Raw genomic sequence first — 17,200 nt, forward strand, 5'->3', positions numbered from 1 at the left:
CGCCGCTCTCCGCGTAGCTGCTGCCCAGCGGGTTCCGCTACCAGACCCCCGTGTCCAGGCCACCCAACTCCTGCCGAAGATGACCATCCACGACAACGTGGAAAATTATTTACAGATGTTTGAGGCCATCGCTGCACGGGAAAACTGGCCACGGGAGGAATGGGCGCAGATTCTGGTGCCGCTGTTAACCAGTGAGCCTCAACAAGCTTATTTTGCGATGCCCGTGAGACTGGTGGATTCCTATGACGAGCTGCGAAAAGAGATCCTGGGCCGCGTGGGGTTGTCCCCCATCTCCGCGGCGCAGCTGTTTCGAGCCTGGGAATACAACAGCCGATCGCCAGCCCGCGCCCAAGCTGCCGAACTCTCCCGCCTGGCCCACCACTGGTTACTCGCCGGGGATCCCAGCGCCGCCCAAGTGGCAGAACGCGTCATCGTGGATCGGTTTCTGCATGCACTACCACGCCCTCTTCGGCAGGCAGTCGGTATGCGGAACCCGCAAACCCTAGGAGAATTAGTCAAAGCTATTGAGTTGGGGGAGGTGACGCAGCGACGGGAGGCTGGGGAGCGAGCACCGCCTTTTCCGGAGGGCACCCAGCGCGCAGTCAGTAGGCCAGCGGTTCCCGGCGCGCCGGACGAGCCAATGCCCACCGACCCACCTCTCTCGCCTAATCGTGCCTGGCTGGCAGGCTGTGTAGTGCACCAGGCACCACCGCGGGAAGCTCCCCAGGCTGAGGTAACCGTGAATGGCCGTCCATGCCAGGCTTTGTTGGACTCGGCCAGCTCGGTGAGCTTAGTTCAATCCTCCCTATTTCCCCCGCGGCCGGGAACCAAAGCCTGTCTACCTATCACGTGCGTGCACGGAGATACACGGACCGTGCCGACCCGCCAGGTCACCGTCTCTGGTGAGCATAGTTAAGGATCTGCCGGTGCCCGTGCTCCTCGGAAAGGGACTGGCCAGGGTTTGAACAACTGCTGGCCGCGATCACACAGCCTGCCAGGCCAGCCGGGAACCGCCAGAAGAGAAGTTCCCGACAGCGCCCCGTCCTCCTAGCATCGGACAGCGCACAAGATGGTGAGTCCCCCTCCCAAAATTCTAACCCTTTTTATGATATCTTCCAGCAGGTTAGGGGAGGGGGCGATTTCGCGAAGGAGCAGGTCGGGGACGATCGGCTGAAGCACTGCTGGAAGCAAGTGAGGGTGATCGACGGAAAGGATGTCCAGCCGCCACCTCATCCGACCCCTCATTTTATCGTTCAGAATGGCCTGCTGTACTGCGTTGCACAGCGGAGAGGGGAGGAGGTGAAGCTGCTAGTGGTGCCCCGGTCTAAAACAGAAACTGTGATGGAGCTCGCCCACGCACATCCTATGGTCGGTCACCTAGGGGCGCAAAACACAGTCCAGTGAATCAGAGATCGCTTCCACTGGCCTGGGCTGGACGCCGAGGCCAAACGGTTTTGTCGGACCTGCCTGGAGTGCCAACGAACGTCGCCACGAACCCCTCCACCCTCTCCGCTGATCCCACTGCCCATCATTGAGGTGCCCTTCGAGCGGATAGGGATGGATTTAGTAGGGCCGCTGCCAAAATCTGCCCGGGGACACGAACACATTTTGGTCATCGTGGATTATGTGACCCAGTACCCCGACGCCATTCCCCTGCGCAAAGCGACATCCAAGACCATCGCCCAGGAGCTCTTCCTGCTGTGCAGCCGGGTCGGCATACCCCGAGAGATATTGACCGACCAGGGCACCCCCTTCATGTCCCGGATGATGGCTGACCTCTGCCGCCTCCTAAAGGTAAAACAGCTTCATACCACCGTCTACCACCCTCAGACCGATGGGTTGGTCGAATGATTCAACCAGACGTTGAAGCAGATGCTCCGTCACGTGGCTGCGGACGACCGTCGGAATTGGGACCAAATGCTGCCCTACGTCCTCTTCGGCATCCGGGAAGTCCCCCAGGCCTCCAACGGATTTACACCATTCGAACTCCTGTTCGGGCGACAGCCCCGCGGCCTGCTCGATGTCGCCAAAGAGGCCTGGGAGCAGCAGCCAGCCACCCATCTGTCCACGATCGAGCACGTGAGAGAGATGAGGGAGAGGATCGACCGCGTCATGCCTCTCGTCCGGGAGCACCTGGCCGCGGCCCAAGAAGCGCAACGTCGTCACTACGACCGGGCGGCCCAGCCACGGGAGTTCCAACCCGGTGATTATGTCTTAGTTCTCTTCCCTACAGCAGCCTGTAAATTCCTGACCAAGTGGCAAGGCCCCTTCGTTGTCACGGAGAAGGTGGGGCCCGTGACCTACCGGGTACGCCAACCCGGACGGAGGAAGGAGAGTCAACTCTACCATGTCAATCTCCTAAAACGCTGGGAGGGGATGAGAACTCAAGTGGCTGCCCTGGCCACCGTAACTCCCGTGGTCGTTGACATAAGTCCCCACCTGTCGGCCGCCCAGAAGACGGAGCTCCAACATCTGGTCGGTCAATTCTCTGATGTGCTCTCCCCACTCCCCGGGCGGACCCATGTCCTCCAGCGCGACGTCTGCACACCACCAGGGACTATTGTGCAACAGCGGTCCTACAGAATCCCAGAGGCCCGGCGACACGCTGTCGAGGAGGAAGTGCAGGAGATGCTGAAGTTAGGAGTCATCGAGCCCTCCCGCAGCCCATGGTCCAGTCCAATAGTCATGGTCCCAAAACCGGACGGCACCCTCCGGTTCTGTAATGACTTCCGCCGCCTAAACGAGGTCTCACCAAAGGTTACTGGCAGGTGCCTTTGACGGAAACCGCCAAACCAAAGACCGCCTTCTCCTCCCCCAGTGGTCACTGGCAGTTCCAGGTTCTCCCCTTCGGGCTGCACGGGGCCCCAGCCACCTTCCAGCGGATGATGGACATCCTGCTGAGGCCCCACCAGGCGTACGCAGCGGCCTACATCGATGTCGTCATTCACTCGGAGACCTGGGAGGACCACCTGGAGCGGCTCCGGAGGGTGCTTCTCGAGCTGCGGCGGGCTGGGCTCACCGCCAACCCCAAGAAATGCCACCTAGCCCTACCCGAAGCAAAATACCTCGGCTTCCAGGTGGGCCGGGGCCTGATCCGTCCGCAAGAGAAGAAGGTGGCAGCAATTCTCTCGGCCCCGAGGCCCACCTCTAAAACACAGGTACGGGCCTTTTTGGGGTTGGCTGGTTATTACAGATGCTTTATCCCTAACTTCTCCTCCTTAGCGGCGGCCCTGACAGACCTGACCAAGAAGGGACAGCCAGAGAAGGTGAAGTGGGGACCCAGCGAGGAAGACGCGTTTAAAAGGGTGAAGGCGGCGCTCACCTCCGAACCGGTACTGCGCGCTCCCCACTTTAACTGTCCCTTCTTGTTGCAGACGGACACATCCGACACCGGGTTGGGAGCCGTGCTGTCCCAGATGCAGGACGGTGAGGAACACCCGGTAGTCTATATCAGCCGAAAGCTGTCCCCGACAGAACAACGATACGCGGCGGTGGAGAAGGAGGCGTTGGCCGTCAAGTGGGCAGCCAACGCCAATGCGGACGGACTCTCCCGCCTGTGGGCAGCTTTCGCAGGTCTGTCGGGGTTTTTCCCTCCTCCAGCCCCCACCTCCCCCCTCGCTCGGAGGACCAGGACGACGCTTGGGGGGGTGACATGTGTCCCGGGCACCTATCAGCGTCGCCCTGGCAATGAAGGAGATGCACCTGCTCCCAATCACGGCGGGCTGATCGAACCCAGCTGAAGAGGATCAGGAGAGGGCTACAAAAGCCGCGACACAACAGACGCTGGTGAGCTACGACTCCAGGAAGAAGCCGACTAATGTTGTGTCTTTCATTCCCACAGAAAGCAGCTGATCGACCAGCCCGCCACACCAGCACAGGACACGGAGCACCCTGCACTCAGCCGGCCGGCAACCTTGATCACCGAACACTGGGGACGGACATCAAACACGTTGGCACTTCCACCCACTACTTTTGTCTCAATAAATACACCCTCCGGGGTCTTTATTGCACTGCAAACTGTCATGTGATTCTTCAGCCCGTTACAATACAAAGCATTTTTTTTCTATTTTTTTCCCTTTTTTATTACTCAAATAATTATTTTTGTATTTTTTAATGCTCAAATTAATCTGTCTATTATTTTATAATTGAAAAACTATGCAGGAATATGTATAATGACTAAAATAGTTTGTATAATTTTGCAATCCATTTGGTGGTTATTTTTCCTCAAACAGGGGGGCTGGTGGGACTATAAATAGTTTCAGAAAAAATATTGCAGGAATCTAATTTTTAATGGTATCTTTTCAAAATCTGAAATATGAACTCATGAGACATTTGGCTTTCAATCCATTACTTTTCTGGACTGCTCCAGGACTTATTTCATGTATTTGTATATGAAATAAAAAAACATTCAGTGTGGAAAAATATTTTTCAAGGCACGTCAGTGTCTATAACTTTTTATCTTTTTGAGCATTATCAACTCTGGATGATAGATAGTAAAGCCTAGAGTGTCTTCTTTCCAAAGATACCTAATTTGTTTGTGTAGCACACTTTGTCAGGAACTGTTACCATTTTAATTTAGGTAGGTTATTTTCACCTGTGAGGCCCACAATGGGGGGCGAAGATTAACAGGTTAATGATAGTTAGACACTGGAAAAAGCTCATAAACGGGCATGGAGGAGGCACTCTATAGCGCCACCTTTTGTCAAAAGTGGGGGGGTTAGTTTTAGCTACAGACACCAATCTCGGTACATATATTGTTCTTATCAAGCCGGACAACTTTCTAATTTACAGTCATTAGCTACGACCAACAGGAAGTCAGCTATTTTTATTTTTATGTAAATTTTTGGGAATTTCAGGCTTCAAATTAATTCATACTCCTCCAAGCAGAAACAAGTAATTCACACCAATTTTTTTTCAACATGATGCCAAGATACTGAAGATGCTAAATTGCAAACAGATTTAGGATATCCTGAACAGTGTTTTAATGGCAATTTATTAAAGTTACAGTAAAAAATAAAGCACTTTTTTTTATCTTTTAAAAGCAGCTTCCAAACACTTCATAAAAAATTACATACACAGAACAAGTCATTCTGAGGAAATGTGATTAATTCCATGAATTTACAATACACTATTGAGAGCAGAAAATTAAAAAAAAACTTCTGATGTTACTCTGCTTCTGTGTGTGGGATGGGGGGGTGAGTGTGTGAGTTGAGTGTGGGTTGAGGGGGTGGGTGAGAGAGAGAAAGAGAGAGAGAGAGAGGGTCTGTTTAAGCTTTAATAGTGGTTTAAAAGTAACAGTAAAACAGTTAGGCTGACAGATGCAGACTAAGCTGCAATGCAGGCAAAAATATTTCACGAATGCTTAGATTAATAAAGTCGTTAAAAAATGCTTATAAATCATTAGGTTTTGATAACACTTTATAATTAGTTCTCATTTGTTAACATTAGGGAATGCATTAATTAACATGAACTAACAATGAAAAATATTTTTTTATAGCATGTTAATTCTTCATTGATAGTATGAACTTACAATGAACTAACAAGGAACAAAATATTTTTAATGTTAGAAAAATAGTCATGTTCAATAGATAAAACTTTAAATTTTAATAAAATATTAACACATTTTGGAATTATTATTGGTCAACATTAAATGGTATATAATTATTAATGATGTTAACTAACAATAGTTAAATAATGCTGTTTTTTAATGCTGTCCTCAGTTAATTCACAAATAACATTAAGTATTAACAATATTTTTTTTACTTTCTTTGTTAGTAAAAAAAGTAAAAATTAGTAAGTTAGTAAAAATTATTAAGTGTGAAGTGACATTCAGCCAAGTATGGTGACCCATACTCAGAATTCGTGCTCTGCATTTAACCCATCCAACGTGCACACACACAGCAGTGAACACACACACACACACCGTGAACACACACCCGGAGCAGTGGGCAGTGGGCAGCAGTTGGGGGTTCGGTGCCTTGCTCAAGGGCACCTCAGTCGTGGTATTGAGGGTGGAGAGAGCGCTGGACATTCACTTCCCCCACCTACAATTCCTGCCGGCCGGGGACTCGAACCCGCAACCTTTGGATTACAAGTCCGACTCTCTAACCATTAGGCCACAACTTCCCCACTTAACTAACATTAAGTTCATTTTCCATGAACTTACCGTTACCATTTTACCGTTCATGGATTTATTTTTCCATGAACGGTAAAAAGTTCATGGAAAAATAAATAATTAAAAAATACTTAAGCTTTAAGCTTTGGTAACTATAATAATGTCTCACTTGTTAACATTAGTAAATGTATTAACTAACATTAACTACCAATGAAAAATATATTTATACAGTATTATATATTATATATTATAAGTATTGTTCTTGTTCCTGTTAATTAATATAGTTAATGTTAGTAACTGAAACTTTATTTAAAGTGTTACAGAAGTTTTATGTATTGTTGTCTGTGTGTATGTTTCACAGTCTTGCTGGTTTGGATTAACCCTTTCATTGCCGAATCCCTAAAATCCAAACTGCCAGAGGTTTACTGTAATGCATGTGCTCACTGTGCACCGTTTTCCTGATGCCACGGGGGTGGCAGTTGTACTGATGGCTTGGGCCCGTCATCGTTGCTTGCAGCTTTAATTTGGATTGTTTTTAGCTTTATTTTTTATTTTAATTTAAATGTTAAGTTTTGAAATTTCGTTGTGTGCATTTGTCATTTTTATTTAATTTCTTTATTTTCAAAATGTGTATAGGTAATATGTATAAAGTTGTAGCTTTTAGTTTTGGATCTGTTTATAGTTGTTTTAATACTACAATTGATTGCTTCTTTTGTCCTCATTTGTAAGCTTTGGATAAAAGCGTCTGCTAAATGACTAAATAAATAAATATATAAATAACTCATAACATGTACTGACTTTTTGGGGGGCATTAATCACTATTGGTAGAGATACTGAAACCACTTCTCTTGATAAACCAGTAAATGACCAGGTCATAATTTCTGTGAAATAATATGGAAAGAATGAAACTGGGGAGAGAGAATGCCTTCAGTTATTAAACTACATAGATATGTTCTCTAACGGCTCTGTCAAAAATAATAAGGCTAGCTATGTTTGAGTTCAATAATATTAAGACTATTTTGAGGCTGTTTTGTGAAACTTCCCTGGCCCACCCCCTCCCTCCACCTGGGAGAACACAATAAGCACCTTAACTGCTGGTCATTAACATATGAAAGGTCTGACAGCCACCAGTCCTCACAAACAGCAGAGTTTCAGCTTTATGTCCATAAAACTTCACAGATTCCTGTATATGTCCGTGTACACCAGTATTTCTGGAAATTTACTGTTCTGTGTAACAGGCTCAGGTAATTTCCACATACATCCGGCAAACCTGAAATTACATGGCAGCTTACCATGGCCAGATATGACCAGATTTGACCCTTTTCATGCAGTGTAACCAGCAATATTAACTTCTCTATTATTGTTCAGTCGTTGTACAAATAGGATGATTAATCGGTGTCGTATTTGTCCCACCCCTCCTTCATGGACGGCTGGGTAAAAAGTGACAATTGCTTAATTTTACCCAAAGCTAAACAATTTATCAACTCTCAGCTACAAAAAAAAAAAACAATCAAACAAACAAACAAAAAAAAAAAACGGCCAGGTTACGTCCTTAAAGTGCTCCTCAGTGCCACGGCCCGTCGTACTTCAGGCATTCTGTCCTCCTCCCTTTCGGGAGCCTGACCAGCAGAAGCTATGTGTCCAGTGCAAGCAAGTCCACAGAGCTGCCATGTGGAGGAAGTCCGACCAGTTATTCATTTGCTATGGTCCTTCCAAGAGAGGTTTACCTGCCACTAAGAAGACTCTCAGTAGGTGGATTGTTGATTCCATTATTAGTGTTCGGTCATCTCAGATCTTGTGTAATTCCTAGTTACCTCGGGATGCAAGTCCCAAAACAGAGAAGCACATAGAGATGATGTGTTCAACCTAAGCAAAAGAATGAAAATGTGCATTTGATGCATTTGATTTAGCTGAAGTAATGAGATACATTGTGAATGCTTGGCTAAAAGATGTGTCTTTAATCTAGATTTAAACAGCGACAGTGTGTCTGAACCCCGAACGTTATCAGAAAGGCTATTCCAGAGTTTGGGAGCCAAATGTGAAAAAGCTCTACCTCCTTTAGTGGACTTTGCTGTCAAGTTAAGTCAAGTCACCTTTATTTATATAGCGCTTTTAACAATGCAAATTGTGTCAAAGCAACTGCACAATATCAAAATAGGAAAATAGTGTGTCAATAATGTAAAATTACAAGATTAAACACTAAATTTTCAGTTAAAGGCATTTCATAATTGAATTCAGTGACGTCATCGTCCAGCTCAGGTCAGTTTAAATAGTTTCTTTGCAATTAGGTTGACGATATCGCTGGAAATGAACTAAGCAAGCCAGAGGCGACAGCGACAAGGAACCAAAACTCGATTGGTGACAGAATGAAGAAAAAAAACCTTGGGAGAAACCAGGCTCAGTCCGGGGGCCAGTTCTCCTCTGGCCAAACGAACCAGCAGTTCAATTCCAACTGCAGCAAAGTCAGATTATAAGGGCTCAACTGGTTCCAGTGGTCTTTTCCCAATGGCTGTCTAAGTGGTGGGGTCCTCACTGGGGATCTGTCTCTGGGGCTCATCTAGGTGTCTTGGTCTCCGCTGACATTCAGGGCTGTAGAGGTCGTCTCTGGGTACTGATCCACCATCTGATCTGGATGCGAACTGGATCTGGTGACTGCAGTGACCATCTGGGCTGGATACGGATCGGATCGGGTGGCTACAGTGACCTCGGAATAAGAGAGAAACAGACTAATATTAGCGTAGATGTCAATTTTCTTACGATGTAACAAGTACATTTTGTATTATGGGAAGTGTTCCTGGTTCCGGTTGACCTAGTTAATGCAGCCTAACAATCCTTTAACGGATTTGAATATTAGAATGGTATTAGTGTGTTATGTGTACACCAGGTTAAAGAGATGGGTCTTTAATCTAGATGTTTAATTGGGATCCAGAGCAGTGTTGACAGAAGCGGGCTAATGTGGTCATACTTCCTGGTTCTAGTAAGAACTCTAGCTGCTGCATTTTGAACCAACTATAGTTTGTTTATTAAACGTGCAGAACAACCGCCCAATAAAGCATTACAATAATCTAGCCTCGAGGTCATGAACATTTCTGTTAATCATACACATGAATAATTGTGATAAAATATATCGATTTAAGATTAAACTGTTTTAAATTCTTACCAGTTTGTTAGTTATCTTACAGTCCATTACAGTGTAAAAAACAATTATCGCAAAATGGCAGCATTATGAAACATGCAAGTCCGTGATACCAGGATCACATAATTAAATATTGATTTTAGTTGTAATATTTTATTAGCCAACCAAACAAAAAGCTTTCACAAAGAAAAAAAATTTCCCAGCAAGTGAATAGTGCCGACTGCAGTTTCCCGGATGACCCTGTGTTATTAGTTTTTACCGGTTTTTAACGGGAAATAACATACCTCAGAATGTGGTGACTGACCAAGCAGAATCGAGTATTCCACAGAGCCTTCTAGTAATAAAAATTAACATCAGGGTTCTCTGCAAAGCTGCTTTGAAACAATGTGTATTGTGAAAAGCGCTATGCAAAGAACTTGACTCTGTATGTCTAAAAATTGTTTGTTTTTACACTTTTTTGTCTTCTCTGTTCTTGTGTGTTCCTCAGCTGTAAAACCAAAAAGTACCCCGATGACCTTCCAAACACCAGCATTGTGATCGTGTTTCATAATGAAGCCTGGAGTACACTTTTGAGAACCATACACAGCGCCATAAACCGCTCACCCAGACACCTGCTTCTCGAGATACTGCTAGTGGATGATGCCAGCGAGAGAGGTCATAATCACATCAATTAATTAATTAACTGATCATTTTAATTACGTTTGTATGTTGAGTTATTCCATCAGTATACTATACTGGCCAATGGCAGAATATCCTCAGTGTCAACGTTTATGTGAATGTTGGCAGTAAATATTATTTTTATTTATTTAGTCCATAAATGTCATTCAGCTTCTTAGAGACCTGAGTGAGGAAACATTAAGATGTGTGTAACATGGAGCTGTCCACCATAATTTTATCTCTGTAGATGACCTCTGCCTTTACTGATTGATTGATTGCAGATTTTCTTAAGAAAAAATTAGAGGACCATGTTGCAACTCTGGAGGTTCCGGTGCAAATTTTAAGGATGGAGCAGCGATCCGGTTTGATTCGAGCACGACTAAGAGGGGCGGCCGCCACGCGAGGACAGGTCATCACCTTCCTGGATGCCCACTGTGAATGCACTGTAGGGTGGTTGGAGCCACTGCTGGCCCGGATCAAAGAGGACAGGTGAGTGTGCTTGACTGTGTAAAGACAATATATTCCTGAGCCCCAAACTTTACATTTTAAAGCACATGTGTCAAACTCAAGGCCTGCGGGCCTATTCCGGCCTGCCACATCATTTTATGTGGCCCGCGAGAGCATATGATTGTCTTAAAATAAAAATAAATCTATGCAGCTTTATATCATAAATTAAAGTGCGTATCAATACCACAAGTTTCTGCTTCTATTTGGCATTCTATTTATATGCTGATCCACCATTTGATCTGGATACGGACTGGATTGGGTGGCTACGGTGATCTCGGAATAAGAAAGAAATAGACTAATATTAGCGTTGATGCCATTCTTCTTACGATGTAACAAGTACATGGGGTGTTATGGGAAGTGTTCCCGGTTCTGGTTGACCTAATTAATGCAGCCTAACAATCCTTTAACGGATTTGAATATTAAGCCCGATTCGGACAGTTATTGTTTCTCATATGGACGTCTGTAAAAATAAATTTACATATCACCTCAGTGATAAAACTCATGGATTCGGATGGTGATTTATTCACAGTGGAGGAGCGAGTTCTGTGATCCTACGAACCCCGTAACGCAACACAACGCACAATCACATGATTGTCTGCTGTAAATAAAATGTATTTATTTTATTTACAAATTTATTGTTATTATTGTGTAAAATGCATTTAAAAATACTTATGGAAAATGTATTCTTATTATTCCAAGCATATTTTATAATGTATAATCCTATTTATTTATTATTTAAATCTCCTGTTTAAAAATAGGAAAATAGACGTGCTATAGTTGTATATAATTATACGCGATATACAACTGTTTGTAGTACACATTTTAAAATTGTATTGCATATCTGCTACTGCCATAATAAAGACCGAATGTTTACGTGCTTTTCTTCTCTTTCTGCTCCCAGTCGCTATGGTGCAGTTATGAATATGAAGTATTGTTCTTTTAAATACTTTCCAGCATTTCAGAAATAAATATGTACAGTATGCAAATTACAGCGAAGTACAACGTTAACTTACGGTATTTGGGAGAAAATCCCAAATTTTTTTTTTTAATTTTGATTTGATTTCTTGTAATCTCAGAGATGTGGATTCGGACGGCAATTTAATTACCACACGACCTTGGTGTTTGTCAAAAAACAGTAATTCGGCCGGGGATTTTTACGGGGTGGTGGGAGAAAAACACTTAAATTCTGTCCGAATCCAGGATATCAATAACCAACTACTTCCTGTAAATGGTAAAAATCACTTACGTCCCCCTGAGAAACAATTACCGTCCAAATAGGGCTTTAGAAGCGTATTAGTGTATTATGTGTAAACCAAGTTAAAGAGATGGGTCTTTATCTAGATTTAAACTGACAGAGTGTGTCTGCCTCCCGAACAGTGTTAGGTAGATTGTTCCAGAGTTGTGGCGCTAAATAGGAAAAGGATAAACCGTCCGCAGTTCATTTTGATATTCAAGGTATTATAAAATGGCCAAAGTTTTGAGATCGCAGCAGACGTGGAGGACTATAATGCGATAAGAGCTCTCTCAAGTACTGAGGAGCTAAACCATTCAGGGCTTTATAAGTAATTAACAAGATTTTAAAATCTATGCGATGTTCAATAGTGCCAGTGCAGTGTTGACAGAACCGGGCTAACCGGGTATGTGGTCATACTTCTTGGGTCTAGTAAGAACTCTAGCTGCTGCATTTTGGGCCATCTGGAGTTTGTTTATTAAGCGTGCAGAACAACCACCCAATAAAGCATTACAATAATCTAATCTTGAGGTCATAAATGCATGAATTAACATTTCTGCATTTGAAATTTGAGCATAGGTCTCAATTTAGATATATTTTTAAGATGAAAAAAATGCAGTTTTACAAATGATAGTTTTACTTTGGAGCGCATATGATACGCAACGGTTAGGATTAAGGGTGTAGGGGTTTTCCGTTTATGATGACAGGGTGGACGCTCAAAGGAATAAGTGCGGACCTCAGTGCTCGAGCACCACCGAAGGAAATGGAAAAACACTATATTCTCCATTCATTTAACGAATAAAAAAAATCAATCGCTGCTTTCAGACACGACTTCATTCTCATATTAATAGTTCTTTTGAGGCAGTTTCTATTGAGTTATTTTAATGACAAATGTCCAGAGTGCATTATATTGCCTGTCAGTGTTAATTTCATCGACGAAAACAACAACTAAAAATATTCGTCAATGAACCTTTTTTCTGTGACTAAGACGAGACGTTAACGAGCTAAAACTAATATCTGATGATAAAAACTATGACTAAATTTATGCTGCGTCTTCGTTAACAAGACGAGACGTGACTAAAATGTTATTTGAGGACTACCGGACATTCAAAATACATCCTTTAGGCTAAGTTAAAGGTGCCATAGGTGATTGTCTTCAGAAATTTTTTTTGTTATTCTGGTTGAAAGTCTCTTCACATCCTGATAGCAGTCATTAATTTAAGTGGTCTAAATGTATTTATCTGTATTTATATATTCTGTGGAATGTGTAGGACCAAGAAATGTTCGTCCAATCAAAATGCTCGGTCCGAGCGATTTAATTGGCTTTCCTACCTGCCTGTCAACGTATGTATTTGCATACCTCTGCGCACCCTGTTCGCGCAGACACGATACGTCATCAGCACATTCACGCACGCTGTGCAGATAGAGCAAGAATGGCAGGCAAAAATCAACAACCCGATCTTCCTTCCTGGTATTGTAGTACATTTACTAACTGTGCTATAAAGTTTTCTCACCGGTGAATGACACATGATGTAGCCCTGCGGTTCCCCTAATCTAAAGTGTAAACTACTCATCAGTTGTAAATGTTTTACAAACCTTCCAGGTTACAGGTTGTTTGTGAATATATATATATATTTACGCACACACGACTGGAAACCATAAAGTTTGTAAAACATTTACAACTGATGATTAGTTTACACTTTAGATTAGGGGATGCAGAAAGCTTTGTAAATGATTTATAATGTTTATTGAGATAATAGTACAATGTTGACATTTCAATGATCTATAAGTGATTAATAATATATTAACTATTAACTATTAACCATTAAGGATCTGTTTGATTATTTCATGATGCTATATTTAAAGATAACTTATGATAGATTTATAAATTGTTAGCATATACTTAATCATTTGTGAATGTATAGTTATGTTTTGTAAATGATTAGTTCATCATCATCTAATCACTTGTAAATGATTCAAAACTTATTCTACAAAACATAGATAAAAATATTAACATATCAATTATTAATCATCTATGAATGCATAGTCATGTTTTGCAAATGATTAGTTAATCATTAGCTAATTACTTGTAAATGACTTTTAAATGAATTAACAAAACATACACAAATTGTTAGCATATCACTTATTAATTGCTTATGAATGTTTTGTAAACGATTATTTAATCATTAACTAATCACTTATAAATTAATTATAACTGGACGTTATTATAAAGTGTTACCATAAATTTTTATTTTACTGGTTGAAGGGGATGTAATTTAACATCACTAAAATAAAATTTTGTTGGTTGAACATTAACATTGTATTTTAAATGCAATTTTCTTAGCGCCATTTATCCCATAGAGGGCTAAATGGACAGCATTCCTAATTATCTGTGTCATAATTGTTAACCAACAAAAGATGTTAAATAAATGTAGACTTGTTACGTAAACCTACTGTATCTGAAAAATTAGTTTAATTTGTATCTCTACCAAAAAAATTCAATTTATTCCAGTTTTTCCAAATTCAGTCCTTGATTCAAATTTATCATAAGCTTAATTGATTTGGTCTAAAGAGAGAACAATTGATGACTAATTTTGTTGGAATACTACATGAAATAGCTACCAAAATAAATGTGGGTAACTGCAGTTTGACTAAAGGTAATGAATAAAAGTTGACAAAAATGCAACGACTTTTCGTCGACTAAAACTATGAAAGACTCAAGTGACTAAAATGTGACCAAGACTATTAAGCATTTTCATCTCAGGATAAAGACTAAGACTAAATCAAAAATACCTGCCAAAATTAACACTGTTGCCAATGCGAGAGCGTATCAATGCACGAGCGCAAATCTCTCTACTCGCAGATGGATTACTATTTGGTCCGTGTACTTGGCGGCCAATGGATTTTCCTTTTGAAATTATAAAAACAAAATCGGGAATCGAGCGTTCACTAATATTCGATGTAGAAAAATGAGAAAACAGCTCCTTTTTCATTTTTTCATTTTTTTCCAAGAAACGAAAAAGGATTTAAGGATTCTTGATGCGTTTATTGCAGCTACATTTAATCTTTTTTCTCATCAAACAACCAGATTAATGAATAGCTCGACACAACTCATACCGGGGCAGAGATTAGACAGCGTTTTCTTCTGTGTAGACATACAGGAAGTCGTGGCTTAATGGTAAGAGAGTCGGATCCAACTCTCCAAAAGTTGTGAGTTCGAGTCTCGGGCCGGCAGGGATTGTAGGTGGGGTAGTGAATGTACAGCACTCTCTCCAGAAATCCACTATTATAAATGTAATGAATTATTATTATTATTATTAATCTCCACAGTTTTGAACGTGTTAAGCTCCAGGTTGTTAAGACCGCACCAGACAGCCAGCTCCTTAACCTCCTGTCTGTAAACAGACTCGTCACCATCCTGGATGAGGCCGATCAGTGTGGTGTCGTCTGCGAACTTCAAGAGCTTGACAGAGGGGCAGAGCTGGGTAGATTACTTACAAATTGTAATTCGTTACTGATTCCAGATTACATGACAAAAATTGTAGTCAGTAATGTAATCTGTTACATTACACATTTTAGGTAATGTAATCAGATTACTTTGATATTACTTTTAGATTACTTTTGATTTAACTCGTTTATCACATTGATTTAAATAGCATTATCTGACTCACATTATGTCAAACTCACATTATGTCAAATCAGCAAAAAAAAATCTGAAATTAATTTATTTTTCTTTCTTTTCTTTCTTTTTATTTATAGAGCACTTTCACACAACTACCAGTTGATCCAAAGTGCTGTACAGTACAGCTAAAAATACAACAAATATAAAACCAAAGTACATCACAACACAATATAACAATACAATTGACAAGGCTATGTAAAAGCTATTGACAGAAGATGGTTTTTAAGCTGGCACTTAAAAACCGGCAAGGAGGGCGCAGCTCTAATAGAAGCTGGTAAATTGTTCCACAGAGTGGGGCCAGCAACAGCAAAGGCTCGATCACCTCTGCAGCGAAGCCTCGATCTAGGAACAGAGAAGAGACCAAGGTTACTGGATCTTAGGGATCTGTTAGGTTTATAGGTAGTAATTGCCTCAGAAAGATAGGACGGGGCGAGATTATGCAGAGATTTAAAAACAAAAATTAAAATTTTAAAGATAATTCTAAATTTAACTGGTAACCAGTTTAGTGAAATGAGAATGGGCGAGATGTGATCGAACCTTCGTCTGCCTGTCATTAATCTTGCAGCAGCGTTTTGGACCATCTGCAGACGCATTATAGAAGACTGACTTATACCATAGTATAGTGAATTACAACAGTCTAAACGAGATAAAACAAACAAGTGAATAATCTGTTCAAACTGTTTTACAGAGAGTAAGGATTTAATTTTGGATAAACGCTGTAAGTGGAAGAAACTTGATTTGACCACTGCGGTAATTTGTTTCTCAAAACCCAGGTTACAGTCAAAAAGAACACCAAGATTTTTGGCACAGGGTGTAAGGTAGGAAGAGAGATGACCAAAGTGAAGGGCACAGTCTTCATATGACTTTAAACCAAACAGAATGATTTCAGTTTTGTTCTCGTTTAACACTAAAAGATTCTGCTTTAGCCAAATTTGCAATTCGTTTAAACAATTCAACAGAGGTCCTAAAAATTATTTACTTTTGTGTTTCAAGGGAAAGTACAACTGAGTATCATCCGCATATAAGTGGAAGGACACTCCATATTTCTCAAAGATAGCACCCATTGGTAGCATGAATATAGAAAATAAAACTGGGGCAAGAATTGAGCCCTGAGGCACCCCACAGACAAGTGGGTGTGAGGACGAACTATGTTGGCCAATGGAGACACTAAAACTTCTGTTTGCTAAGAAAGATTGAAACCATTTCAATACCTTTCCTTGTAACCCAACACAACTCTCCAACCTTGAAATCAAGATCGTGTGGTCAACCATATCAAATGCAGAGCTTAAGTCTAGAAGCACCAAAGCTACAGCATTCCCTTTATCTGTTTCTATTAAAATATCATTTACAACTTTTAGAAGTGCAGTTTCCGTGCTGTGTTGAGACTTAAAACCCGATTGGAATTTTTCAAGAATATTATTTGACATCAAATGGGACTGTAGCTGAGTCAACACAATTTTCTCAAGGATCTTTGAAAGAAATGGCAAATTTGATATAGGCCTGAAATTATTAAAATTTGAAGAATCAAGATTAGGCCTCTTTAATAATGGAGTTACTGTAGCTGTTTTTAAGCAGTCAGGAACAACCCCAGTAGTTAAACTAGTATTAAAGATTGATAGAAGATCGTGTCCAATGATATTGAAAATCTGTTTTAAAAATCTAGATGGAATAATATCTTGAGAAGACGAAGTTGGTCTTAGACGTTCAACAATGCCTTTACAGAATTCAAAGGAAACAGGCTGAAAGTTATTCCATAGCATTTGACCACTTGATCTCACAGGTTGGGCCGAGTTCCCCAAGGGCAAGTTAGATCTTAATTGAAAGGATTTCTCGTTAAAAAATGTACAAAATTGTTCACACAGTGATACGGAA

The 17,200-nt window shown here is 41.8% G+C and overlaps 1 protein-coding gene across 1 annotated transcript in view; it reads left to right on the plus strand.

Annotated features, from left to right (window-relative positions):
* LOC306876619 (polypeptide N-acetylgalactosaminyltransferase 13-like) overlaps window positions 1-17,200 on the plus strand; it is a gene marked incomplete at its 3' end in the record, with an annotated part of 131,433 nt that overhangs the window by 67,016 nt on the left and 47,217 nt on the right. Inside the window, exons 4-5 of the mRNA XM_079427931.1 lie at window positions 9,739-9,905; window positions 10,190-10,397. Coding sequence (XP_079284057.1) covers window positions 9,739-9,905; window positions 10,190-10,397 — 375 coding nt within the window. The remainder of the gene's footprint in view (window positions 1-9,738; window positions 9,906-10,189; window positions 10,398-17,200) is intronic.

Source organism: Barbus barbus (assembly GCF_936440315.1).
Source record: "Barbus barbus genome assembly, chromosome: 11".
Lineage (NCBI taxonomy): Eukaryota > Metazoa > Chordata > Actinopteri > Cypriniformes > Cyprinidae > Barbus > Barbus barbus.